At 40.8% G+C, this 26,477-nt stretch overlaps 2 protein-coding genes across 6 annotated transcripts in view; one reads left to right on the plus strand and one right to left on the minus strand.

The window, feature by feature from the left end:
* Positions 1-14,044, plus strand: part of SYCP1 (synaptonemal complex protein 1) — a 44,598-nt gene extending 30,554 nt beyond the window's left edge. The window contains exons 22-31 of the mRNA XM_088674432.1: positions 856-918; positions 2,607-2,723; positions 3,558-3,668; positions 7,024-7,116; positions 7,650-7,724; positions 9,917-9,976; positions 10,139-10,288; positions 12,101-12,244; positions 13,629-13,715; positions 13,804-14,044. Coding sequence (XP_088530558.1) covers positions 856-918; positions 2,607-2,723; positions 3,558-3,668; positions 7,024-7,116; positions 7,650-7,724; positions 9,917-9,976; positions 10,139-10,288; positions 12,101-12,244; positions 13,629-13,715; positions 13,804-13,947 — 1,044 coding nt within the window. The 3' untranslated portion in view covers positions 13,948-14,044. The remainder of the gene's footprint in view (positions 1-855; positions 919-2,606; positions 2,724-3,557; positions 3,669-7,023; positions 7,117-7,649; positions 7,725-9,916; positions 9,977-10,138; positions 10,289-12,100; positions 12,245-13,628; positions 13,716-13,803) is intronic.
* LOC118089406 (uncharacterized) lies at positions 13,578-22,524 on the minus strand. 5 transcript variants are annotated; one of them, XM_088674430.1, is made up of 6 exons: positions 22,390-22,486; positions 22,176-22,247; positions 21,365-21,498; positions 16,449-16,937; positions 15,756-15,920; positions 13,578-14,876 (listed from the first exon to the last, which is right to left on the minus strand). In XM_088674430.1, exons 4-6 carry the CDS (start codon positions 16,894-16,896, stop codon positions 14,641-14,643), a joined length of 849 nt encoding a protein of 282 aa, XP_088530556.1. In that variant the 5' UTR covers positions 16,897-16,937; positions 21,365-21,498; positions 22,176-22,247; positions 22,390-22,486; the 3' UTR covers positions 13,578-14,640. The 5 variants fall into 5 exon arrangements, with proteins under 5 accessions (XP_088530556.1, XP_034979931.1, XP_034979930.1 ...); XM_035124040.3 differs by lacking the exon at positions 22,176-22,247 and having other exon boundaries at positions 22,390-22,524; XM_035124039.3 differs by having other exon boundaries at positions 22,176-22,493.
* Positions 22,525-26,477: the final 3,953 nt, after the last annotated feature.

Below are 26,477 nucleotides of genomic sequence, written 5' to 3' on the forward strand. Positions count from 1 at the left end.
GGTTTGCAACCTTTTTTTGGATTACAACCCATTTTTTTATTATTACACTGTTACCTTGGGTTGCCATTCGCACCCCGAAACGTCTGCAACCTGAGTGGCACTTTTGTGCATGCGTGAAAGCGTGCTTCTGCGCATGTGCGAACTGCACAGAACTCTTCTGAGCATGTGCACACACCTAAACCCGGAAGTAAACACTTCCGGGTCCGCCGCGTTCGTAACCTGGAAAAACGCAACCCGCAGCAGACGCAATGACTATACGAACAAATATTTTTGGAGGCCCCATTGGCAAAAGTGCACCTTGGGTTACAACCTGTTTTGGTTTACAAACGGACCTCCTGAACGGATTACAGTTGTAAACCAAGATACCACTGTACACCAATATTGATTTTTTGTGTGTGTGTCTGTGTGTGTATGTGCGAGCAGGAGCGAGCTTTTTACCGGGCGGCAGGGCAACGGTGCCTCTCAAGCTGCGCGGTAAAAAACCTCGCTCCGTGGCTTGCTCACAGTTTGCCGGTGGCGCCACTCCAGCACCGTACGGACAGTGCTGGGATCTGCCGCTGACAACCTGCTACACAGCTCGCATGCGCAGGGTCGTATGTAGCGACACTGTGCATGTGCGCTGTGTAGTGATGCCCTGCCCCCGGGTGCGTGTCAGGTTTGCCGCTCCGGGTGCTGGAGCGGCTTCCTACGCATCTGGCCATACTGTTGAATGTTCTACATTGTTGGGAAAAAATAAAGACAAAATAACTGAATAATTTTACTGCCCCAATTTGCTTATTATTTATCATAGCTTTAGTTGCAGAAAATCGCAATATAACTTTAATTTCGTAAATATAAAACCTCACTTGTTAACAGAACAAGGCTTTGCGAAAGAAAGTTGCAACAGAGAGCAAGCAATCCAGTATTACAGAAGAAAAAGTAAGATATTTGATTTCTATGTCATTTGAATAATAGTTGCAGAGAAAAGAAATACAAAATTTGAGGAATTAAGACCTACAAGATGTTCACTATTGTGAATGAAATAGTCAGTGGCTAGGGAAACCCAGCCAGATGGGTGGGGTATAAATAAATTATTATTATTATTATTATTATTATTATTATTATTATTATTATTATCATCATCATCATCATCATCATCATCATCATCATAGTCCATTTCAAGTTCTAGTTTTGTCTTCAATACTTGTTTGCATAGTCAGCAGAGCACCAAGATCATTCAACAAACATGTAAGTAAGTTGCCCTGATATGATCTTCCAGTAGAACTGGGAAATGGAGCAGTTCAATTACAAGTACATGCTTGGCTCTGAAAAGTGGAAATACAGTTTGTCATATTTAAAAGAGCAACCAAAGACATAGGAAGCTGCCTTATACTGAGTCAGACCATTGGTCCATCTAGTTCTGTATTATCTATATGAACTGAAGGTGGCTATCCAGGATTTTAGACTTGACCCAGGTGGCGCTGTGGTTAAACCACTGAGCCTAGGTCTTGCTGATCAGAAGGTCGGCGGTTCGAATCCCTGTGATGGGGTGAGCTCCCGTTGCTTGGTCCCAGCTCCTGCCAACCTAGCAGTTCGAAAGCACGTCAAAATGCAAGTAGATAAATAGGAACCGCTACAGCGGGAAGGTAAACAGCGTTTCCATGTGCTGCTCTGGTTTGCCAGAAGTGGCTTTGTCATGCTAGCCACATGACCTGGAAGCTATACGCCGGCTCCCTCGGCCAATAATGCGAGATGAGCGCGCAACCCCAGAGTTGGTCACGACTGGACCTAATGGTCAGGGGTCCCTTTACCTTTACCTTTATCTCCCACTCCTACCTAGAGACAGTGGCGGAGGAAGCTGCTTGGGCACCTGGGGCGGCATGCCCAGGGGCGGGGCGAGCTGCCCATAGGGGCGGGGCACACCGGGGACCTCTGGAGTCTGCCTGCCTCCTCCCACTCAGCTGCCCTACAGCTGGGGGGGGGGGAGGCAGCGGGAGGACCATTTGGGCAGCACCTCCCTTCCTCTGCCCCTTCCTAGAGATGCCTGGTTCTGAACCTAGAGATGCTTGGGATTGAAGCTGTGCTTTATATCTTCCTTGGCACTCAACCACTTTCATAGGAATATGGCAGCAGATCTGATTCTGCATATGGGTCCACAACTACTAATACTCTAAAACTCTGCTGACAAACAGTGAGGGGAAAAAATATTTGATCCCCTGCTAAATTTGTCTGTTTGCCCTCTGACGAAGAAATGACCATTCCATAATTTTAATGGTAGGTTTATTGTAGCTGTGAGAGACAGAATAACAACAGAAAACCCCCCAGAAACTCAGAAGACAAAAGATTGATGTGCATTATAATGAGTGAAAAACATATTTGATCCCCTATCAACCAGCCAGATGTCAGGCTACCTGTGTCTCACAGCTACAATAAACCTACCATTAAAATTATGGACTGGTCATTTCTTCGTCAGAGGGCAAATGAGCAAATTTAACAGGGGATAACTGCAAGGAAAAACCCAAAAAGGACAGGGGTGTTCATAGTATGCTAAAATATTCCAGCAGATTAGAGGTTGCATAGGTCAGTCTTGTGACTTTTGTGATTGAGTCAAACATTTTTATTTACAGGTGAATAAATTACAATTAGAGTTAGAAAATATAAAGAAACTGCATAAAGAAACAACTGACAACTATAAAAATGAAATAGAGAAGGCTAGAGGAGCGGAAGAAAAACTTTTCAAAGAGGTAAGAGTTCAATTATTATTTTTTACGTTTTGTAAACTAATTTGCGTAAGCTAAACTCGTTTTTATTTACATGATTGGGATTTATCAATCTGCTTATCAGTTCCTAGCAGTCTTTGTTTATCATACTCAGCTCTGTCTTATCATACTCAGATCTGTCTTACTCATAATGTACCCCACATGTTATGGTTCGTGATGAGGAAAGGAAGCATCAAATGCAGGTTTTTCTTTCAGGTAGAGAGCTTAAAAGCTACTTTGACAATGGGAAAACCTGATGCAAAAAGAGCTTTAAGTTCTCTGCTTTGGTCAGCCAATCTTGAGCTCTGGGTTTTTTATTTCTGAGATGAGAGAAATGAAACTTGGATTGATGAAGGATCTCTCCTGCCTCCCAGAGTACTGAGAGCTCCTTTCACAAGTATAAAAGATACTAAGGCTAAATCCATAGAATAAGTGCTACCCTCCTAGACTGTATTAAAGACACAGTAGTATTATACCATGCTCAGGAACTCTGTTGTGACTCAGGTATTTCACTTGCCAGTGTATCATCACTGTTCATTCAAAGCTTGCTCTTTGATCCACTAACTAGAACTAGGGGTGTTGGATTAATTACTCTGTTAGAATCTACAACTTTTTGTAATAAAAGAAAAAGACTTGGTTTTTTTTTGTTAAAATTTAGTCTTTATTGTTACTTTAAAAATGATTTATTTTTATCCATATTGGTTCAGATGGTCTGTTCCATTTGTGCAGCCACTGAATTTAACCCATAGGTTCCGCATAGTATTATTGAATATCAATATTATTTCATTAAACTATTTTATTCACATATGATATTAATAGGCAGAGAGAATGAAATCTATAGCTGATGAAGCAGTAGCAAAGCAGAAAGAAATCGACATTCAGTGTCAGCACAAAATAACTGAAATGGTAGCACTTATGGAAAAGCATAAGGTAAACACAACTTATTTTTATACATACAAGCTAGAATCAAGCTAGAATCATGTGGGATGGAGCTGGAGCTTTCTATATTCGCTGCATTGGTTCTCATTTTCCAACAAATGAGCTATTATTTATATTATATACCAGTATATTAAAAGGTACTTTTAAATAGTGAGATCTGCTGCTGCAAAAAAAGTAAGTGTAGCTCCAGTTGTAGCAATGTAAACATTTGAACTCTCATGAGGTATTTACCTTTGGTGTGTCGGTGATTTAACAAAAAAACTGGGGTGTCTGAAATGTTGGTTGTGTGTATTATCTGATGGGGGTGTAGGTGTTATATTGATTTATTTATTTTTAATAAATTTGTACACTGCTTGATTGTAAAAACAAACAAACAAACCCTGTCAAAAAGTAAAATAATAAAATCAAGAAAAAAATACAACCATACTTAAGAACATATCCAAATTAAAATTCTAAAACAGATTCAAATTACTTTGATATATGTGTCATTAATCTTTCAACATGTATTTATTTATTTTATTTCTATACCGCCCTATACCCGAAGATCTCAGGGCAGTTCACATAAAATATCAAATACATAAAATCAAAATAAAAACAACAACCCAATAAAAAAACCCCAAAGAGCCAGCATTTTAAAAAGAGTATGTAGATCAAGTCAGGCAAAGGCCTGGTTAAAAAGGAACGTTTTTGCCTGGCGCCTAAAGGTGTATAGTGAAGGCACCATGTGAACTTCCCTGGGAAGAGCATTCCACAGATGGGGAGCCACTGCAGAGAAGGCCCATTCTTGTGTTGCCACCCTCCTGACCTCTCAGGGAGGAGGCAGATGAAGAAGGGCCTCAAAAGATGATCTCAGGGTCCAGGTAGGTTCATATGGGAAGATGCGGTCCCTGAGCCATTTAAGGCAGGCATCCCCAAACTTCGGTCCTCCAGATGTTTTGGACTACAATTCCCATCTTCCCCGACCACTGGTCCTGTTAGCTAGGGATCATGGGAGTTGTAAGCCAAAACACCTGGAGGGCCACAGTTTGGGGATGCCTGATTTAAGGCTTTATAGGTCAAAACCAGCACTTTGAATTGGCCCCAGAAACTAATTGGTAGCCAGTGCAGTTGGACCAGGATTGGTGTAATAGGCTTAAACCATCTTGCTCCAGTGAGCAACCTGGCCTCTGAATTCTGCACCAGCTGAAGTTTCCAAACCGTCTTCAGAGGCAGCCCTGTGTATAACACATTGCAGTAATCTAACCTGGAGGTTACTAGAGCATAGACAACAGTAGTTAGGCTATCCCTGTCCAGATAGGGGTGTAGCTGGGACACCAGCCAAAGTTGATGGAAGGCACTCTGGGCCACTGAGGCGACCTGAGCCCCAAGTGACAGCAAAGGGATCCAGGAGTACCCCCAAGCTACGAACCTGCTCTTTCAGGGGTAGCATAACCCCATCCAGAGCAGGCGACCTCCCAGCCATCTGGTCTGAGGAACCACCCACTAACAGTGCCTCAGTCTTATATGGATTGAGCTTTAGTTTGTTGGCTTTCATCCAGTCCATTACTGAGGCAAGACACTGGTCCAGCACTTCCACTGCCTCACCTGCAGATGTAAAGGAGAAATAGAACTGAGTATTATCAGCCCCGAGTGCTCACTGGAAGGACAGATCCTGAAGCTGAGGCTCCAATACTTTGGCCACCTCATGAAAAGAGAAGACTCCCTGGAAAAGACCCTGATGTTGGGAAAGATTGAGGGCACTAGGAGAAGGGGATGACAGAGGACAAGAGGACACTATTCTCAAAGCTACCAACATGAGTCTGACCAAACTGCGGGAGGCAGTGGAAGACAGGAGTGCCTGGTGTGCTCTGGTCCATGGGGTTACGAAGAGTTGGACACAACTAAACGACTAAACAACAACAATTATCACATACTGCTGACAACGTACTCCAAACCTCCGGATAACCCCACCCAGCGGGTTCATGTGGATGTTAAACAACATGGGGGAGAGAATTGAGCCCTGTGGAACACATTGGTGGTTCCACAGGGCTGAAAAGCACTCCCCAAGTAACACCCTCTGGGAACGACCATCCAAGTAGGACTGGAACCACTGCAAAGCAGTGCCACCCACTCCGAGTTCGGAGAGTCGCTCCAGAAGGATACCATGGTTGATGGTATTGAAAGCCACTGAGAGGTTGAGAAGAATTAACAGGGACATGCTTCCCTTGTCTCTCTCTCGACAGAGGTCATCGTACAGGGTGACCAAGGCAGTTTCTGTGCCAAAACCAGACCTAAACCTTGATTGAAATGGATCCAGAAAATCAGCTTCTTCCAAGAGCACCTGGATCTGATCTGCGATCATTCGCTCCAGAACCTTGCCCAAGAAAAGGAAAAAAGCAACAGGCTGGTAGTTTGTTAGGTTTTCTGAATCCAGGGAAGGTTTTTAATGGAGTGGTTTTACCACTGCCTTCTTCAAACAGGCAGGGACCACCTCCTCTCGTAAAGAGGCATTGATCACCTCCTTGGCCCAGCCAGCTGTTCCTGCCCTGCTGGATTTTATCAGCTAAGAAGGACAAGTGGTTGCCCTGATTGATCCGAGCACCTTGTCCAACTGAAACTCATCCAACACAACAGGACTAGACTGTGCTCTGGGCACCCCATGAGATTCATCTGCTATAACAGCAGAGTCTTGGTGGATGCAAGCAATTTTATCCTCAAAATGCTTTGCAAAACAAGTCACAGCGAGCTACTGTTGGTTCTATCACCTGTACCAGCCTGTAAAAGGCCCCATACAACCCAGCAAAGCTCTGCTGGACAACATGATGAGGATGCAATGGAGGCAGCAAAGTATGCCTTCTTTGCTGCCTTCACTGCCACTAGGGAGGCTTGATAATGAGTCCTTACCAGTGTTTGGTTGCATTCATTCAGATATTTCCTCCACTTGCATTCACTTGTATAGTTAATATTTTGTGGCTAGGGTTTTGTTTTGTTTTTTTACATCTTTTCCCCATTGTGAAATTAGTGCTTATATTCATACAAATAAATATACTAAAGTGGAGGGGAGGAATCAGACAAAATCTACACCCATCTGGAAGCACCCATAGTAGTTCTTTTAGGCTAGGATTATATACCCACTTACCTCAGAATAAGCCTGATTGAATTCCATTAGGACTTGTGTATAAACATATTTTGCTGCTAATTATCAGTTGAAATGAAAACAGTTCAGGGAGAGGGGAAGCAACTGGAGCTGGTCTCTTAGCAGAGCTAATGGACTGGTGCTGCTTACCACCTTCCTCTGTTCCAACCAGGCAGAATAAGCAGTTAAATATTATAAGTTAATTAACATATGACCATCTCCTCTATGCAGCATCACTATGATAAAACTGTTGAAGAAAAAGATGCACTATTAGAATGCTATAAGACAAAAGAACAAGAGGTATCATCAACAATAGGATCTTTGGTAAGAATACCTTCTAAGCTATTTTCAGCCATGGTGTGGCTAGAGGTTATCCGTTACTGTCCCATCAGTACCTATTTCTATATTTTATTATGATTCACTGCCATTTCTTTAATCCAATGGAGGAATTTCTGTGTGGGAACTAGATGTCATTGCCCAATTTTGAATCAAAATGAAACCAACAACTTTCTTAAATGTAGACAAATGTTATAACTATTTACAGTACTCCTGTACATCTATAGGAAACAGGAGGGTTAAACTGAAATGAAAATAAATGAGACAAGGAGTACTGGTGAAGATATATATATGGTGAATTGAATTCAATAATGTGGCTTTTACTGTAGCTGACAGATCACTATCCACCCATGCAGAGAGGCACTTTATTTTGCAATCCATTAACAAAGAAAAGTTCAGTTAAATTTTATTTTTATTTTATTAAATTTATGCAAAGCTCTTTTTCTGAAAAAGTTGAGCATGTGAACGGGTTTTTAAATAGACTCCGAGCTACTAAGTTTTTACCTAATTATCATTCTCAGAAAAGTGAACTTTCCAATAAGAAAAAGGAACTCTCCTCCCTTCAGGAGCAGCTTAAAACAGAAATAGAAGCGAAGGTATATCTTCTGATTTTTTTAATTTTATGCACACAATTCTGTGAAAATAATCTGGGTTACTTTATGTCTCCCTTATGTCCAAGAATTGTTTTTTTACTTTTAAAATAGCCCTAAAGAAGAGTGAATGACACCCAGTGGCAATATGCTTCTAATGAATAATGATGATTTTGCCTTTTTAAGACAACCATTGTCTGACTTATAAAAATGCTTTTTAAGCAGATGCTTGTTAAACACCTGAAGGAAAAGTGAGGGAAGGAAAATATGAGTTGTTTTTAATCATAAAAGCACAAAAGTTTCATTAACAGTACTGTTCAAATTGTTCAAACTGTTGACATAAAGCATACTGTTATGAGTTTTTTTGAGGAGTGGGGGAATATTAGGCTGCAATTCCTGGATCCAACAAGTGGTAAAATCTAAGTAAGTTTTCAAATTTCTGGAACAGCATCATGGCAGGGGTGTAGGAAGGGTGTGTGTGGTGGGGGAGGTCCGCCCCGTGTGTCATTGCAGAAGGGGGTGACAAAATTCCCCCTGGGTGGATCGCGCCGCTGCGCTGCAATCAGCCTCCCGCCAGGAGGTCATCTGCGCTGGTCATCTGCGCTACATAGTGACCTGCTCTGTAAAAGTGGTGGTGATGCAAGCTGAGCAAATCACATTCAGATTGAAATGGAATTCAGACTTATCAATTTCTGTTAAGTGTCGAATCAAATAAGTCATGAGGATGCCTGGGGTGCTGTAGAGCTGTAACACTAGTTTCCTGGCTTTGGGATCACTGGTGCTTATGATGAGAAAGTGGGGAGAGGCTGAGGTGATGGGGAAACTGGCATGGTTTAGGTGCACCATTTGAGCCAATCCAGCATTCCTGCGCCCTACTTTATCCCTCTTGTCAAACAGTAGCAACCTGGCTGTCAAGAAGCTAGCATTGCAGCTATCCCACCATGTAAGCCACTTCTGGCACAATAAAGAGAATTACCCTGGAAATCCTTACATAGAAATTGCAGAACCAAAAACTAAGTACTTAGTTCATTCATTTCCCTCAGATTTGCAGTGATACTTTGATGTTAGGTAGAATATACTCAGTGAGGTCAGGACAAGATTAAAAGAAATATATTTTTGGACCTTAAAGATTATTTGATCTAGCTTGACCATGGAGTTCTCATCTATGTAATGCTTCACCAAAGGTAAAGGGTAATTTTAATTGGCTACACAGGATTCCCCCATACTAGAGGTATCTAGCCCATGTCTCTAATCATTTTTGGACTGTAATGTCCTTCAACCTTGACCGTTAGCCATGCTGCCTGGGACTGGTGGGAGTTGGAGTACAACATTTGGAGGCTAGGGTGGCCATCAGAGAGGGGCAATGGTGCAGACCTGGCCTCATGGTACTGGTGAATTGCTGGGAGGGAGGGAGGGAGGGAGGGAGGGAGGGAGAGAGAGAGAGAGAGAGAGAGAGAGAGAGAGAGAGAGAGAGAGAGAGAGAAAGCAGTAAGATGGCAGGGAATTTGGTGCTATGAAATGTACTGGTGGAGCCGTCCAGCTCTCCTGCCACCTCGCCTTTCCCCCTTTTCCTCCTGGTAAACTTCAACAACACTGCTGCCAGGAGACCAGGTCATGCAGTTGCTCCCCCCACTCCACACTCGCACTGGCTGCTCCTGTCAGGAGAGCAACAGGTTATTGTAGGAGCCATTAGCTTAAATCCATTTTGTCTGTCTTTTGAGGAATTGGAGTTTTAGACCTCAAGAACATCTTGAAAGCATTCTATTTTCTGGTATTCCACATGCAGTGAATCAAGTGGTAATAAAAATGAAGGTGTAGGTATTAGACCTGATCTTCTAAGATCATTCCCTACTAAATGAAAGATATTAAGATAGAGAAATGTGTGAAATCTGAAATCCTACACTTTGGAACCTGTGTTTTGTTTTGTTTTGTTTTGTTTTTGCCTCATGGAATATAAAGCAGCTTGGGTGGTGGGGTAAGCACATTCTTCCCACAGTGCACAAACCTAATCCAGTTGGGGTGTAGGGGGTCCTTCATAGCTGATTTTAACTCTTAAAAAACAACTGTGGTAGAGCTGATAATGGTTTTCTGAGCTTCTCACTTAACTGCTCACTTATTGTCTTGTGCTAATAAAAAGTATATTTAAACAGAAAACTTCCAAAGTTTTTTTTTAAGTTGCACTATTTACCTCTGTCTAGGAAAAGCTAGCAAGAGAAGCAAATAAAGGCAACATTTCTAAAAAAGAAAAAAGGCATCAGGTGACCATTACTTCTGTTTTTCAAAATTATTATGCTTTGCTATAATATAGCATTCAACTTTTATTGCATAAGTAGTGAAGTAGTGAAATTTTCTAGTAAAAATTGTTGTTATGGTAGTTGTGTTCTTACTCCATATTTTTATGCTTTCTTAATTAATTGTAGAAAACACAAACATCCTTTTGGGAAACACCTAAAACCAGTAGCCTAGATTTTCCATCTCTTCATTCCAAAAAGAAAATGTCCCCAAATTTGCCACCTGGTAATGTGAACAAGTTGGAATACAAAGAAAAGTCTTCTTGGACACCTGCCAGGGTTTGTTTCTTAATATATTACGTTTCGATTTTATGTACTTGTTTGTTATCTACTTGTTTATCTATATTTGTTCAGAGTTTGATTTAAGACTCTCATTTCTAAATTTTGTATGAAAAAGTATATTTTCTTTCTTTTCTTTTTAAAAAATCATTATTTAGAAAGTAATATTTAGCTTAAAGTTTCTATTCTCCAAACTTCACTGCTGCCCTGCCCCATCTGGTAAGTGGCAACAGTGTCACTGTCAGGAGGGCAGTGGCATCATCGCCCCACTGCACTGGCTGCTTGTAGATCCATGGCTTTGTTTTCTTGTTTTACCTTTATTTCCAGATTTCTGATTATTTTATTTTTTGTGTTGTGTATTTACCACTTTATGTAGTTAATGAGTGATGCAATATTCCTTTACTTTATTGTGATTTGATGGTTCCTTTATCCTCAGCTAACCAGTAATGTGGGTGGCGCTGTGGTCTAAACCACTGAGCCTAGGGCTTGCCAATTGGAAGGTTGGCGGTTCGAATCCCCGCGACGGGGTGAGCTCCTGTTGCTCGGTCCCAGCTCCTACCCACCTAGCAGTTCAAAAGCACATCAAAGTGCAAGTAGATAAATAGGTACTACTCCAGCAGGAAGGTAAACGGCGTTTACAGGCACTGCTCTGGTTCGCCAGAAGTGGCTTAGTCCCGCTGGCCACATGACCCGGAAGCTGTCTGCAGAGCAGACAAATGCCGGCTCCCTCGGCCTATAGAGTGAGATGAGCACCGCAACCCCAGAGTCCTCCGCGACTGGACCTAACAGTCAGGGGTACCTTTACCTTTAACCAGTATTGTAGCTTGTGACTTTTAAATGCTGTAAGTAAGCAATATAGTTCAGAAGCTCCATTCACTGACATTGACTTGTTTAGGGTGTAGGTTTAATGTGTAGGTCTGTCATGTATCAAAGCTTCACTAAGCACCCAGATGGTAGAGTACTAGCGAAAATAGCCCCTATCATTTAATACTGATAAGATAGCTGGGTTGCAGAGTTATGTGCTGGGGAGGTTCACTTGCCACTCTTGTTGTTGTTACTTCATAATTGCCTTCCACATATATGTCATAAGGCAACATACAGAGAGAGAGAGAGAGAGAGAGAGAAAACACTCATTATTGAAACCAGCCAAGAGGTGTCTGTAACACATACACAGAAGTGGCTCACTCAGTGGTGCAGAGCTGCAATGCTACCTTGCCAGCAGCAGCACTGCCACTTACTCAGAGGGAGTACAGTGCAGGCTGGAAAGCTAGCCTTGCATTTCCACCCACTAGGCAAGTTGCTTATACTTATGCAGTGCTAGCTGAGAAAAAAAGTTGGAATCCACTTCAACCACATGCACTTAATTCACAACAATTTTTTTATTTTGGGAAAGCCTAAGAAGGTTTGTAGGGACCACTCCTTTACAATCTACACATATCTTTTTGGGATTAATATTTTCCTTTCTCATTAATCTAAATGTTTTTCACTTTTACCAATCAAGACCTACAAATTTCCTTACAAATCAAGTCTTCTGTGCACAAAAAATGTTACATATGTAGTTGAATCTCCATATTTTGGGGCTGTATTCATGGTTTCTTATATTGGAACAGGTCTCACATGCCCAGAAATAACAGGGCATAAGGAGCTGCCTGATGGTACTTTCTATCTGTACATAGCACAATGCTGAAGAAAAGGATCTGCGAACAAGGGCTTCTAGGTTTCAAAGGGTCTCTCTCTCTCTCTCTTTTAAAAAAGGTTAAAGTTAATTTAGCATCATGGATTTTTTAAAAATATTTCTTTTATTTCATATAGACTTACACTGTGAAAACACCTCCAAAATCTAAATTACTAGGAGAAAGCACCAGCCTACTTTCAGAAGAAGTAGCAAAGAAAAAAAGAAAAGTTATTTTAGAACTGGATACTCAGTCAGATACCTCTGAGAACAACGACCTCCTGGTATTAGTTTGAAAATAAGAAATATATATGTGTGTTTGTAAAGAGGCATTCAAAGTGCTTTTTGTCTGTAACTATCCTATCACATGCCATTCCTTTTGCTTTACAACATAAAAATATGCCCCCCAGCCATATAAATGATTCCATAGATTATCTCCCCCACTCCAAAAAAGTAACTGCTTTTCTCATCAGAACAGATGATTACTACTCCTTGATCAGATGTTATTGGAACCAATGAAGTAACAACTAACCTAGCCAGATCATTTCCCCCTCAAGATTCACATATGTCTGAACAAAAAAACAACACCTTAGATAGAGGCATATATTATGTTTGGTAAATTTCTTTGATTACCTCCCCCCTTTGGACTGGACCCTCCCTCCACAGATGTTGGACTCCTATCATTACTGACTGTTGGCCATGCTAACTGGGTGTTATGAGAGCTGAAGTCCAACAACATCTGGAGGATTACGTGTCCCTGATTTAGAGCTTTCCAAAGATCTTTCTAATTGTTATTGGAAATTCTTCTTAATTTGAAATGTCATATAGTAATATAACTAACCAAATTATTTCTTGGTGTGTAATGAAAGTCATGTCTAGCCAGTCTTCTGTAGTTTCCATTACATACTTATATGAAACATAATATTGTTTTTAGATTGCATAATATTGTTATGTGTTCCCCAGTTCTCTGAACAGTGAGATGGTCTAAGAAGCAGTGCTATAGGGTTTCATTTCCTTAATGAGAGAGCCAGAAATTTATGGTATTCTTGTAATAATTGTTTCTTTGTTTTTCACCTATATACATACAAGAAGCAAGCAGTCTCTTAAAAGCAGACAGTATTGCCACTCAGCCTGTTTTAGTTCCCAGAAAACAGCTTATACAGCCCCAGCCTTGTGGCTGCACCTCAGTTCTTAGCTATTCCCAGCTAAGCCCTCTCAGTGCTCTTCTCTTTGTGTGGTGTCCAACTAAGTTTTAATCAGAGTAGACCAAATGAAATTAGTAAACATGGCTAAGTTAGGTCTACTGATTTCAATAGGTCTACTTTGACTGAAGCTCAGTTGAATACCACATTTTGTTTCCTTCTTGGTTCTGGACCAACATACATAGTAATGACATAAAGTATAAGGAGCTGCCTTATATCAAGTTAGACCCATAGTCCATCTAGCACAGTACTGTTGATATGTGCCTAGCATAATGCTGCATACAAACATCTGTGAACTAGGGCCTCTAGGTTTAAAAAGTCATAGGATGTTTCTCCTTATTCTTAAACTGGATGTGTGTAATGAAATAATTTTTCCATAGTGTATATTGAAAAATGAAAGGAAAGACTCTAGATGTTACTATGCATTTATTTTATTTTATTTTTTAAAAAACAATTTCTTTTCAAGAGCATCGTGTCAGAGGAAGAAATGTTTAAAAAGCTGTATAACGATTATCCACAAACTTCTCGCCTATATGTCATGACACCAAAAAAGGTATCTTCACAATTTTACTAAAAGCCAAAACATATATCACAATTGCCGTGTTAATAAAATTAAGTGAAGTTTTCAATTTTGTGTACAGGATCCCATGCCACCAACTTTGAAAACTCCTGGATCTTCTGTTAAGGTTACAGCTTTAAGAAAGGTCCGAGATGCTGGATGGACTGCAATCTCCAAAGCGGATAGAAAGAAAAAAATGAAAGAAGCTGGAAAACTTTTTGCATAAGTGAAACTTACTGTAATGTTGAACTAATTGTTTAGCTTACCATATTTGAATACTCTGCCTTCATTACATTTTTGTTCCAGTAAGTTTTTTTTAAAAAGATAGTGTGTCCTGAGACTGCTTTTTAAAGGGATGTTCTCTGCTATTAACCCCAACAAAAAAAATTCTGGGAAAGTATTGCTCTGGAATGGAATTGTTGTAAAATAAGATGCAAAATAGCACATGGAGAAAAAATGATTTGAAAAAGGAGGGTAATAATAAAAATGTAACACAACTGAAAATCAAAATAGGAACTTATCAATTTAATAGATTGAGATCACACATGGGGGAGGGGAGTCAAGAGGGGAAGTAGGAGGGTGGGAAAATGGGGTATAGGTATATTATTTTGATAATAAGTTAATGTTTAAGGTTAAATGTATGTATCAGGAGTTTTTCTTTTGTAGAAATTTGTTGAGTTGTAATCAAATTAAAATTTATCTATTTGACAATGTATGAATTTTAAACCTAATTTTAAAAAAAGAAATTGAAAGTCATTTGTTGTCACTGAGTAGCAGATAACTGTATTCCATTGCTGTAAATGTTCCTTGTTTTCAAATAAATATACTTTATTAATTTTATTTTCTTATTTTTATTGAGCTGGATAGACGTTCAAATATTTATTGAAGCCACTTTAAAAGAGTTCCTGTGTTCCAACAATTATATGCCTCCTGGTGGTATCTGAAATGTTCCCTCATAAGTTGAAGAAAAGTCCACTTCTTTTTCACCAGGCAAAAACTCCAGTCTGTATTGTCCAGGTTGAGCACTAAATGGTAACTGATCAATCTGAAGCTCATCATCATCATACACTGTCATGTTGGAATTAGAAATTCTTGGTGCATCATATAAGCCTCCTGATATTACAAGTGTGTCATCTGGAGTAGCATATCTGTCCACTGTAAACAGTTTTAAAAATAATAATATTACTGGGAAATGATATAGAAAAATTCCTTCCAGTAGCACCTTAGAGACCAACTAAGTTTGTCAAATCTTCCTTGTGCAATGATACAATTTAAGTAGTATCCATAGAAAATTGCCAGCATCCAGTTCAGATATACAACATATCCAGTGAGGATGTTACAATAAAAGGCCTTCCTGGCAAAAGAAATATGTTGGCATGGGTCCAAAGCAGCACATGTGAATGTTCTCATTCCTCCTTTCAGAGGCAGCCCCTTACACTGGTCAAAAGGGTCATTTGCCTTTTGCAGCAGTACCTCAAGAGACTCAGGGGGCTTTGATATGAGCAAAAATAAGTTTTATGAATGTGTGCACCCAGTACTCCATGCTCCAGGTCCTTGGCTATATTCCTTTACATATTTCAAAAAACAGAAATATTTTTAAAGCTAAACTTTGATACTAAAAAACTAAAACTAAAAAAAAACCTTCCATGATGCATCCATCATACTCTCTCCTACATTTATGTCTCCTTTTCTCTCATGCATACATTTAGGTTGTATCCCTTCCCTACAGAAAACTGTCACATTGTCTGGTAAACCCAATGTTTCCTGCTGCTGAAACTCCACTTTCAGACTCTACACTCCACACAACAAACAGCTAAATTTTACCACTAGACTGAGAAACGGCAGTAGTACCTCTTGGAGCTGTTTTAAATTGTTGCCATTTGCTGTGCCCTTCCATTACTTAGCATGTAGTGGTTGGTAAGTGGCTAAGGGGAGACAGCTACTATGAATGAAAATAAAAAGCAGATAATTGCCCCTTCCCATCATTACTCACTAGTGTACATGATATTGGTATTTGATTTAAAATATACAAACCTGTTTCAAAAGAGGCATCATATAGTGGATGATGGGAAAATTGGTCTCTTCGTTTTCGATATTTATTGAAAATATATATAATGAATCCGAGAATTGTCAGTGCAAGAACAATGGCAAAAAATATGGTTAGGATGGTATCTGAATTGCTCAAACCGGATCCTTCTGCTGCAATGAAATAATACAGAAAGCCTACTAATAGTTTGAAAAAGCTCAGTAAAACTTAGCTTGAAAAAGCTTAGTGTGCTGCTGACTGCAAATCAGTGTGCATGTTTATTCAGACATTTGTCCAATCAATGATAATGGGACTTCTAGATAAGTATATTTAGGGTCTTGGGGTTCACTACTAAAGTAGTCTAGTTATTGCTATGGATGCTTTCATTATGTGTCGTTTTCAATATCAAACAATTTAAGAGTGACTCCTCTAATGCGCATATAAGGAAGGTAAACATTGTTCCAATATGTCCTTGTAGTCTAATGGGATACCTTTGCCTAAGAACAAACATGCTTTTTGGAACCCATAGGGGGAAAGCTATGTGTGGGAAGGGAGATTTGGGGCAGATAAACAGGAGGCACTCCTCCTCCTGCCACTTCTCTACTCTTAACATAGCTTTTCACTATAAAACAACATCACAGCATCTGGTCTCAGTTTACATGTGTTTGCCTGTAACTTTATATTTTGTCCATCAGACCTACCTGGAAACTGAATTGCTGAAACTGAATTGCTGCTGATCAGTGGTGCAGTTTTAGAAGGCTGGACTGTCGGTTTTAATGTGGTAGCTGAAGTTGTGACATTGAAATCTACAACTGTGGCTTGATGTGTAGAATTAGTAGAGAATGACTCTGTTGGAAATGTCATCTCAGTTTTGGCTTCAGCAGTGATAGCTGATGTTTCTGTATGAGGAGAATGGGTGCTTTGTAGAAGCGTAGGAAAGTTGGTAATATTCACTGTTGTTGTGAATGTACTCAAGCTGGCACTTCCATTCTGCAATATAGTGATGTTGTCTGCTTCTGTACTGGAAACAGTCAGCCTTTCAGTCCTAGGTGTGCTATTCATTGCTGGGATGTAGTCTTTAGTCTGAAGTGAAACTGCCTTCAGTATGATGGAGACTACAAGGCAAACATATGTTCTTTTGTCCATCATAGCTTTCTGTTTTTCCTCGTCAATTATGTTAGCTTTTTCTCCTGTGGAAACATATTTAAAACAACAATAACAGAGTTGTGGGTATAAATGCAAAAGCACTTAGAGGTGTAAAAGGCATTAAACTTTATCTTCTCAGTTAATAGTTCTTTCATATAAGGCGCACACCTCTCTGGTCTGAGAGAGACAAGCAGGGTTAGAAAAACACATTCTGTGTAATTACCAATTGATTCTGCCTCATGAGAGGTAAGAGACAAACATGGATGCTCTGAGTAGAACCAGCAGAAGCCTTTACCGCCAAACCAAGTAGTTCAATGCTTCATTGTCAATTCTGTGGCTTATTGAAGGCATGTACCTCAGCAGAAATACGGTACATAAATGGAGCCTTAGCGTGTCACAACTGTGATAGCATGTTTTCCTTGGACTTGGGTTAACTTTGACATATGCTAGATTCAGCCCTGAGCAATTAATTTACTGAGTCTTAGATTCAGTAACATGTGAAAGATAGTGTCAGACCTCACAGGGCAAAAAGGATCAAGCTGATTGATGCAGTTTGTAATCATGAGCTGTGAATGTGGAACAATAATAATTGGCCTTTGGCATACTGAAAACTTGTAACCTTTGCCTCCGTTGGGCCTTATCACCACTGTACTCTGCTAGGGTATGAATACCCTGTGCTAATGTGAAGGGCTTAACAGTTTCAATAGCACTACCAGAACCAGATGTTTAAAAGAACTATGCTGGTAGGTTATATTTTGGTCCAAAGACTCACAGAAAAATTTTCAAAAGCAAAATAAAACAGAAATATGTACAGGGAAAGGATTCCAAGGCAGCTAATATGTTTCATCCAGAGCATGTAGGATTCTATTTCTTATTACTTCTAAGAGGAATTCAGCCACGGGTCAGGGTAGTATCGTTTGACATATCTCCAATGAGGTACTTAAGGAAGAAAGTTTCAGATTTCCCAGTTAAGTTTACCAATAAGGGTTTAATTATTTTATCTCTGGCTTGTTTGAACTGCTCACATTGTAGTAGGATATGCTTCATAGAGTCAAAACCTCGAGAACATAAGCAGAGCCTATTCTGATAGGGTATGCCAGACAGTCTGCCATTTAGTACTTCTGATGGAAATACATTTAGTTTGGCTTTGGTGAATAATCGATGATAGAGACAGACAGATTCATGAAATATGATGGTAACTGAAAATCATGGTCATAGTGAATTCCATATGCAAACGGTCCACAGGTTACATAAGACCTAGAGCAAAGATTGCTGTATGAAATATCCCATAACCTCTGCCTCAGGGATTTAAGGGCAATATCATATCACTTCCGGTCTGTCGCCAGCTCCGTTCGGCAGGACTCGCCTCAGGCTCCGTGGGGGGGGGGAGAGCTGCGAGGGCGACGCAGCTCCCGAAAAAGAGCCCCAGATTGTGCGTTCTGGGGATGAAGAGCTCAGCGGTGCTCCATTTGTGCCCCCTTTACCTCCCGGTAAGCTCGAGAAGGGCTCCGGTGAGAGTGGAGGTGAGAGGCGCAGGAGCCATTTTTGAGTGTCATTTTACCCTCACGGGTTGAAGCCCTGCGCCGGCGGAGGAGAACGATGAATTCTTCCTTTAAAGTAAGAATTTGATTTGTTGGATAAGCCTAAGGATAAAACGTTGATTTGACAAGAAGATTTGGAAATGGGGCAACTTAAAAAGGAAGTCGGTTGCTACCCTCTGAGAGACAGCAAAGCAGTTAACTAACTCTTAGCTGTCAAAAGGATGAGAAACATTCAATTTATTAGGAAGTGGACTTAAGAGCTCCTCTGTAGCAGGCACAGGGGAGAGGGTTGACTAAAGTAAAATGGCCTGCGAGATACTGACATTTGATAAAAGAAATTTCCTCTGAAAGCTGGACCCGAGTCCCTGGATGGTTCGATTGAAGGATTTGGAGTTAATTAAAGTATTGGATTAATATATTTACTTGGAAACTATTATTTTGGATTTGGGGATTTTATGGACTATGCACAGAAAATGGAGGAAGAGTGCATTCAGTTCAGCCTAAAAAAATGGCGAACTTTGTGTTGGAATCTGATCCCTGCCATTTCCGGTTCTCTAACTTGTTGGATGTGTATGAAATTTGAGATGCAGGAGAAGGAGGAAGCCACAGCAAAAGCACAAGACTTTGTTTTGCAAAAAAATTTCTCACTGCTCACAGACATTAAACAGGAACTAAAGGAAAACAAAGAACAGCTGCAAGAGATCAACAGTTTATGGAGAGACAGACTCTTTATAGAAAGGGGAAATGAGAAAGGATTGAATTCGGAAAACAAGGAAGACGTGCAAGACGAAGCAATACAAATTTTGGAAGAAGAGGAGGACGAAGAGCATAATGCCCCACAAGTGGCAGATGTGGGGCAGGACATAGATATATTCCTAGGAGCTCTCAAAAAACAAACAGTGGTTTCTGCTGGACTCCCAGTGAGAGGGGGGGTCCAGGGGGAAAACTGGGAAATGGAAAAAAAGAAATGTTTTCATGACGTAGAGCAAAAAGAGATTGCAAAGGAAGAGGAGAGGGATGGGGTAACAGGTGCAGCGAGAAAGGGTGGGCAGAACCTGTGGAAGGAAGGTTGGAGGCGAATGTGGGAAAAGGTGGAAGTGAGATGAATATGTAAAGATTATTTTTAATGGATGGATATGTATGGTTTGAATTGGGTACGACAAATGGAATTCATTGAATTGTCCTGAGGATTCGGCTTCAGAAGTAGGGGGGATGATTTTAAATATAAAAGGAAAAATAAAAGTAAGATAGATCTTTTATGATTTAAAATATATTGCATTCCTGGTAAAAAATAATAAGTTAAGAGAAGAAGTATTAGATATAAGAATGATAAGCTAGAAATGAATTAAGGTGAGGATTTGGAATGAGTAGAAATTGAATAAATAAATAAATATATAATTATATGTATAAGATAGTAAAATTTGGAATATGTAAATGGATGTATGATGTATGAAAATAATGTGAAAACTGCTTTAAGGATAATAATAGGGATCGGGGGGGGATGGGGACGGGGGAAGTCTAAAGATTTATGGCAATGGTTAGAATCAAGAGATTTTTCTTTTTTGTTTGTACTTTCTTCTTTTTTCTTTTTATATTTTTCTTTTTTGTCTTGTTATGATGTTATTTCTTTTTTGTTATTAATGGAAAATGAATAAAGATTATTTAAAAAAATAAAAATAAAAAGGGCAATATCATAACCCAGATGATGTAAAAAGGATGGTGAAAGATCAATCAAGGAGGCTTTTTGGGCATAGTTTTCAACCATGAGCTGATAGACTCCACATTGGTTAGATGTAAAAGTAATCCCTTTCCCAGCCGGATACCAAGATCTTTAGCCATTATTTCAAGGCAGTCCACTACGCTTTGGTGCAGAGTGAATATTCACCGGTTTCCAAAAATAGTATTGAATTAGGGACACAGTTTGGGACCTGAAGAAGGACTGAAGGAGGTAAGTTATACAAACAGTCCAAAGCAATGAATTTGTGAATCTGGTTAATAATATTTGGTTAATAGGTTGTTAACTTGTAGTTGACCTTTAACTTTAAATCAACTGCTGAATTGGGAAACAAGGAAACATCTTATTCTCCATCTCCTGCTTGCTGAAATGAGCAGAACTTGAATTATGCATCTAAAGATATGCATCAGGGCCAGCTCAAGATATTTCGGCACCTGAGGTGGACCCCAAAATGGCTCTCTCCTCCCCACCAGGAAAGAAAAGGTGAGGGAAGATCTACATCAGGAATTGGGGGGGGGGCAGAGATCAACATTGGGATCCACTGCTTCAGTGGATCCTTCCACCTGAGGCACTTGCCTCACCTTGCTTCATGGGTGGGCCAGCCCTGGTACAGATGACAGGCCAAGTCAAAGGCTGGAATAGGGAGGGACAACAGAAGGCATGTCTGCCTACTCCTCTGGTTCATCAGCACAATTAAAGTTTATAAGGCAATTCCAAGTTCGCAACCTGGCAAACTGACAAGAAGCTGCAGCAAGTAGATTTTTTATTTACATTATTTATGTGCTTGTCCAGACTTTCTCTTTACCCATGCCTAGAAAGCTTGGGCCCAAGGGGTTTTACAATTCTCCTGTGCTTTCTAGGTACGGGTCTGAGTGGTTTTCTGTTTGTCCCACGGCTTTTTCTATGAAAACTTGCTCTCTACCACTGAACCACAAATCCATGGAAGACCCGATTGACATTTGCTCTGATTCAGCAGTATGGAGTGGGTTTTCCTGGGGGAAAGTGGTGAGACAAGCAGAAGTGAAGACAAACCCTTACTTACGTAACTCCTGCTTCTCAGACAGGCCCAGAACCCCTCCAAAAGACTCTTCTTCAGGTTGAGATCTGTGATTCATCCAAAGCAATACACTCCCCTAACACACACACACACACACACACACACACACACACTCCAAATAAATCTCCTGAAACTCACCAAAGATGATGATGGCAGCAACGGTCCGAGTAACAGATACTTAGCCTTAGCGTGTTTCTGTTTGTTTAATTACTTGGGATATGTTCACTGCAGGGCTGGGCAAAGCCCATAGAGATCTCTATGGTAACGGAAAACTATAAAAGAATTCTAAGATTAGTCATGCAGAACAATTATTGGCTGGCCTGGCCTGGGCTGGCCTGTCATTTGCATATAGCTGAGAAACTTAACAAGAAATAATATGTATGTACCATAAGATTGTGTTTCAGCACAGCATGAATCAACAGGTGTATCAACAAAACAGTTTCTACAACTATCCCCATGACATTTTCATTCCCAATTCTTAAAAGGAACACTTTAACAAGCAGTTTCCTTCTCAAGAGTAAGAAGAGTATTAAAGCCACTGTGCTTTTGATCATAGCCCTACTTATTCTTCAGAAACAAGAGAGAGAGAGAGAAACTCAAGTCACATCACAGAGACATTCCAAATCAGAACAAAGTTGGATACATGATCTGCATAGAAAGAGGGCTACAAACAAGAAGGTGAAAAGAATTCAGTGTAAATAGCTAGCACGTGGGTGGCTAATGGGTGGCACTCCAGAGCCTGTTGAACTGCAATTCCCCTCAGTCCCAGCCAGTAGTGAGAGATGATGGGAGTTGTACTCCAACCACATCTGGAGAGCCACCCATTAACAGAGGCTGTTTTAGGGGACACAGATACCCTTCTGGAATTTCTCACCAGTTTGTTTTCTGATGAGTACAGAAATAGTTTAGGAAAGAAGTAGTAATTAACCAACAATGTAGTCTGGTTTACCTTGGGCTGCAGAGATATGAAAAGAACGTTCTAGATGACCCTTCCCAGATTTGCCACAGCAGAAAGAGAAGACTAATTCATGAGGAAACAGAAGCAAAGTCTTGAAAAATGAATCTTGTTTGACAAACCAAGCTGCTCTTGTGTTTGCTGGTTATTTCCCTCAGACTAGAAACTAAGCCAATCTTTCACATATGAAAAAAAGTAATAACCATACTTATAGTTCTGAAGTCACTGCCACAAATCCAGTGCCGCACGATTATTTTTTTCTAGTACCCATCCCTCAGAAACCAGCCACATCTGCTCCAAGATTCTGGGAACAGTACTTTACATATAAGCAGGAAGTAAATGTACTCAAATTGTTAACCAATTAGGCCTGCGAAAACAGTTTAATGATTCATACTGCAAGTGAATGATTAACCTGTGACTAGTGCTGGGAAGGATTAAATCAATCTATCTTTTTCATACAAAAGGTCACAGAAAAAACAATAACTCGGTGTCAAACCCCAAAGCAAAAACGGATAACAGCAGTCCAGTTCTAGGAAATCCCACTTACCATGTGTTGATCTTCTAAACCAGTCTAAGGCATGCTTTAGTTTTGGCTCTTCATTGGATGCATTCAGATGCTAATGGCAAGAGTGTCGTTTTCCAGAAGTGGATACTGGTCCATGGTGATAATGGAGGTGAATGCTCCTACATCAGCATACCACATATGGAAGTGTCAATCTAGAATCAAAACATACCAACATCTGGCAAATCACTGGAACAAATTCTCCCTAATTGGACATTCAAAATATTGTGTATAATCTGTATGTTCACTTCAGAAGCACAAACTGCTGTTGCTTCCTCGCTGCCCATTTCCCCTTCCCAACCCATACTATGCCTATTGTGTGGACAGGCGGAGTCCCCCAAACCCCAGGCGACCCCTGAGCGGCATAACGACTCAAGACAATGTGCTATGGGATTAAAATTGGCCACAACTTTATTAAGATTCAGATGTAGGGAAACTTTAGCTCAGGCATTGGGCGTTCTTCTTCCCAGTCCCCAGCCGGAGTTCTAGAAGGCTTTGGGGTTATCCAGAATGTATGGGGGGTAGGGGCTGGCTCTGGAGAACATATGTTCAAGCAGAGAGAGCCCCCCCCCGTTTGCCGCCGCTGGAGGGGGAGAGCAATGACAACCACTCGGTGTATGGTCAATGCCCTCCCCCATTACCCCTATTACAGGGGACCCCAATCTTGTCACCGCAAAGGGGGTGAGGTCACTGCCGCACGCCCCTCCCTTCAGGAAAATTGCCTAAAGGATTCCGCCCAAGGCCTGAAACCACCAAAGTTGTGACATATTGGCTGGGGTAGGCGGAGATCCCCGGTAACCTGCCTGGGAAGGTAGTGCCAGCTCCGAATTACCAGAGGGCCGCTGGGATCAGGGGGCTGCCCACGACCATGCAAAAGTCACCCTCCATTTGATGTGGTGAGCGGTCATTCTGATGCATTCTTAGAATCTTAGAATTGTAGAGTTGGGAGCGACCCTGATGATCATCTACCGGTAGTTCAGGCATGTCCAACCGGTCGATCGCGGGGCGTCCCTGGTTGATCCTGGTCGATCGTGTGATCCTGATCGATTGGCAAAAAGTAAATAAACCACTGCCATTTTTTGTTTTTGTTTTTAATAGTGGGAGTAGATCGCAGTGTCTTGGGAGTTGGACATGCCTGTCTAGTCCAACCCCCTGAAATGCAGGAATAGTTATTTAGATTTATTTTATTCTACTTATTTAGATTTAGTTTATAACTTTATAATAAAAAGCACAATAACAGAAGAACACAATTTGTACTTTGAAACTTATAAATGAAGGTGTAAGCCACTGCAGCTTCTAGACTTTGAAAACAGGAGACAACATTTATCTATTCATACTTGGGCAATATAATGTGGCAGCTAATGCTGAAGATGGGGGTGATTGCAATTATTGATGAGAGATCATTATGAATGCACATTAAGCACACTTGAAGGGACCCCAGATCCAGTTTTGTGACAATTTAGGGACTATCCAGATGGTTTTTTTAAAACTGTACGCTCCTGATGATTTGTGCTCAAGGTGGTGTCTAGCTGGTTCTATGCAATCCCAATTTCAACAGTTTTTGCGCCTGCAAAAGTTTCAGGGCAGACATACTGTTTAATTTCCCATTGTGACTTCCTTCTGAAATCCTAACATTTCATCCCACAAATCTTTCAGGCTTTGTTTTGTTTCGTTGTCCCTCCATTGTGTGCTGTAGCAGAATAATTAGGTCTGCATCCCTTAACAATCTTTTCAGAATACTGGCACATTTTTTACAACAAATGTGACATCATCATCTTGCCTGCTTTTAAATAGTCACCTTTTGCAATTTCTGTAGCGTTGCTTATCATTGAGGCACATCCAGTGCCCTGATATTTGGGTTCCTGGGATTACTTACCTGACGGCAACACGGCAGCGGTATCTTCTGTTTCATGAAAGTGCGACTCGTTGATGTCAGTGAGAAGGATGTTTTGCTTAGGAGAAAGGTTAGAGATGAATGATTAATACTTAAACTGGCTGTCATTGGATGGAGATCCTAGAGTTTAAGTGGCACATGGACAAATCATGTAACCATCTGGGAAGCAAGTGTGCCTTAGATAAATCAGAAAAGGAGCTGGACTACTACAGTATAGTAGATCCTGAAGAGGTCTCTTAATGAGGGGAATTGTGGAAAGACCTTGTACATGACAAAGGGGGAGTATATTCAGAAAAAGGCATACTGTAATTACAACCCAGTGCAAGGGACTTTTACTATATGAAGTCTCTTGCCTCATTGTCTTGGAGTGAGGATTTGTCTCCTAGATGAAACCTCAGAATCTTCAGCTGAGGAGCTGTGAAGCTGGTCTGGTATTTAAGACACCTAAATACTTTATTTATTCTAACACAAATAATAAATAATAATATTTTTATATTAAAATATTTACAACCCACCTCTCATGATGGCCTGCATAAACCCTGCCAGTCGTTTCACAAATTTTATTAGACCAAATATGCATTGCTAAAGCATAGGACAGGCACATTTCAAGCATCAACCTCACCCCATGATGATATCTGTTTTCTCTTTAGCTAAAAACGTCTGATAGATGCCCAAGAGGAGATTCCACACCCAATTCACACCCCTTCCCTACTAGGCAAAGCAATAATTGCTCAAAACATCTACCTCTGAAGTTTGCCTGCTTACAAGCCCTACCTCATACTGTTGCATGTCCTCTCCCCACAGGTCAGACTCCCTCATCCACTCCCTTTCTACCCAAGATATAAACAAGGGCTCTTAAAAATAAATAAAAGAGATTTTGTCTTCATTGGAACAGCTTAAAGAGCCATGCATATTCCTGGCATGTTAAGTGGACCTTGATCTGATGTAGGGCAAACTAGACACTGAGTATGTCTAGAGCCATTGTAGTGTAGTGGTTAGAGTGTTGGACTAGGACCTGGGAGATCAGGGTTCAAATCCTGACCCGGCCAAGAAGCTCACTGTGGGTCTATTGGGCCAGCCATTATCTCAGTTTAATCTGCCTCAAAGGTTGTTGTGAGAATTGAGTGGGGCAGAGAGAGAGTGTCTTGGAGAAAAAGGTGATTTTGCTGTGCTACAACTCCCATTAACTTTGACTATGCTAACTGAAGCTGATTGGAGTTGGAGTCCAACAACTTTTAGAAGGTTCATCTACTGGCTTTAAAATTACATTTTACCTACTTCTAAGTATTGCTGGTTTTTCTGTTCCACACTAGTCTCTCCTTCCTTCCTTCCTTCCTATCTTGGAATAAATTTTGCTGAAGGGTACGCTGTGGGTTAAACCACAGAGCCTAGGGCTTGCCAATCAGAAGGTCGGTGGTTCGAATCCCCGCGACGGGGTGAGCTCCCGTTGCTCAGTCCCAGCTCCTGCCAACCTAGCCGTTTGAAAGCATGTCAAAGTGCAAGTAGATAAATAGGTACCACTACAGCGGGAAGGTAAACGGTGTTTCTGTGCGCTGCTTTGGTTCGCCAGAAGCGGCTTAGTCATGCTGGCCGCACAACCTGGATGCTGTACGCCGCATCCTTGGCCAATAGAGCGAGATGAGTGCCGCAACTCCAGATTCGGTCACAACTGGACCTAATGGTCACGGGTCCCTTTACCTTTGCCTTTTACAATAAAAATGTTTTAAATAAATAAATAAAATAATATCCCACTGGTGTTTCAAAACCAAACAAAAGAAGAAATAGAATCCGCTCATGTAAACCCATGGTGATGATTGCTGCACTCAGTCCAATGCACCAT

The sequence above is a fragment of the Zootoca vivipara genome, chromosome 7 (assembly GCF_965207765.1).
Source record: "Zootoca vivipara chromosome 7, rZooViv2.hap1.1, whole genome shotgun sequence".
Taxonomy (NCBI): domain Eukaryota; kingdom Metazoa; phylum Chordata; class Lepidosauria; order Squamata; family Lacertidae; genus Zootoca; species Zootoca vivipara.

Excerpts from the sequence above, each read along its gene's own strand:
- LOC118089406 (XM_060277175.2), bottom strand. The coding sequence starts at position 21,284 with ATGAATCACAGATCTCAACCTGAAGAAGAGTCTTTTGGAGGGGTTCTG. Across the intron at positions 16,938-21,211 it reads GTCTGAGAAGCAGGAGTTAC|GAGAAAAAGCTAACATAATT; the intron begins GTAAGTAAGGGT and ends ATGTTTCCACAG. Across the intron at positions 15,921-16,448 it reads TTCAGCAATTCAGTTTCCAG|CAGAAGGATCCGGTTTGAGC; the intron begins GTAGGTCTGATG and ends ATTTCATTGCAG.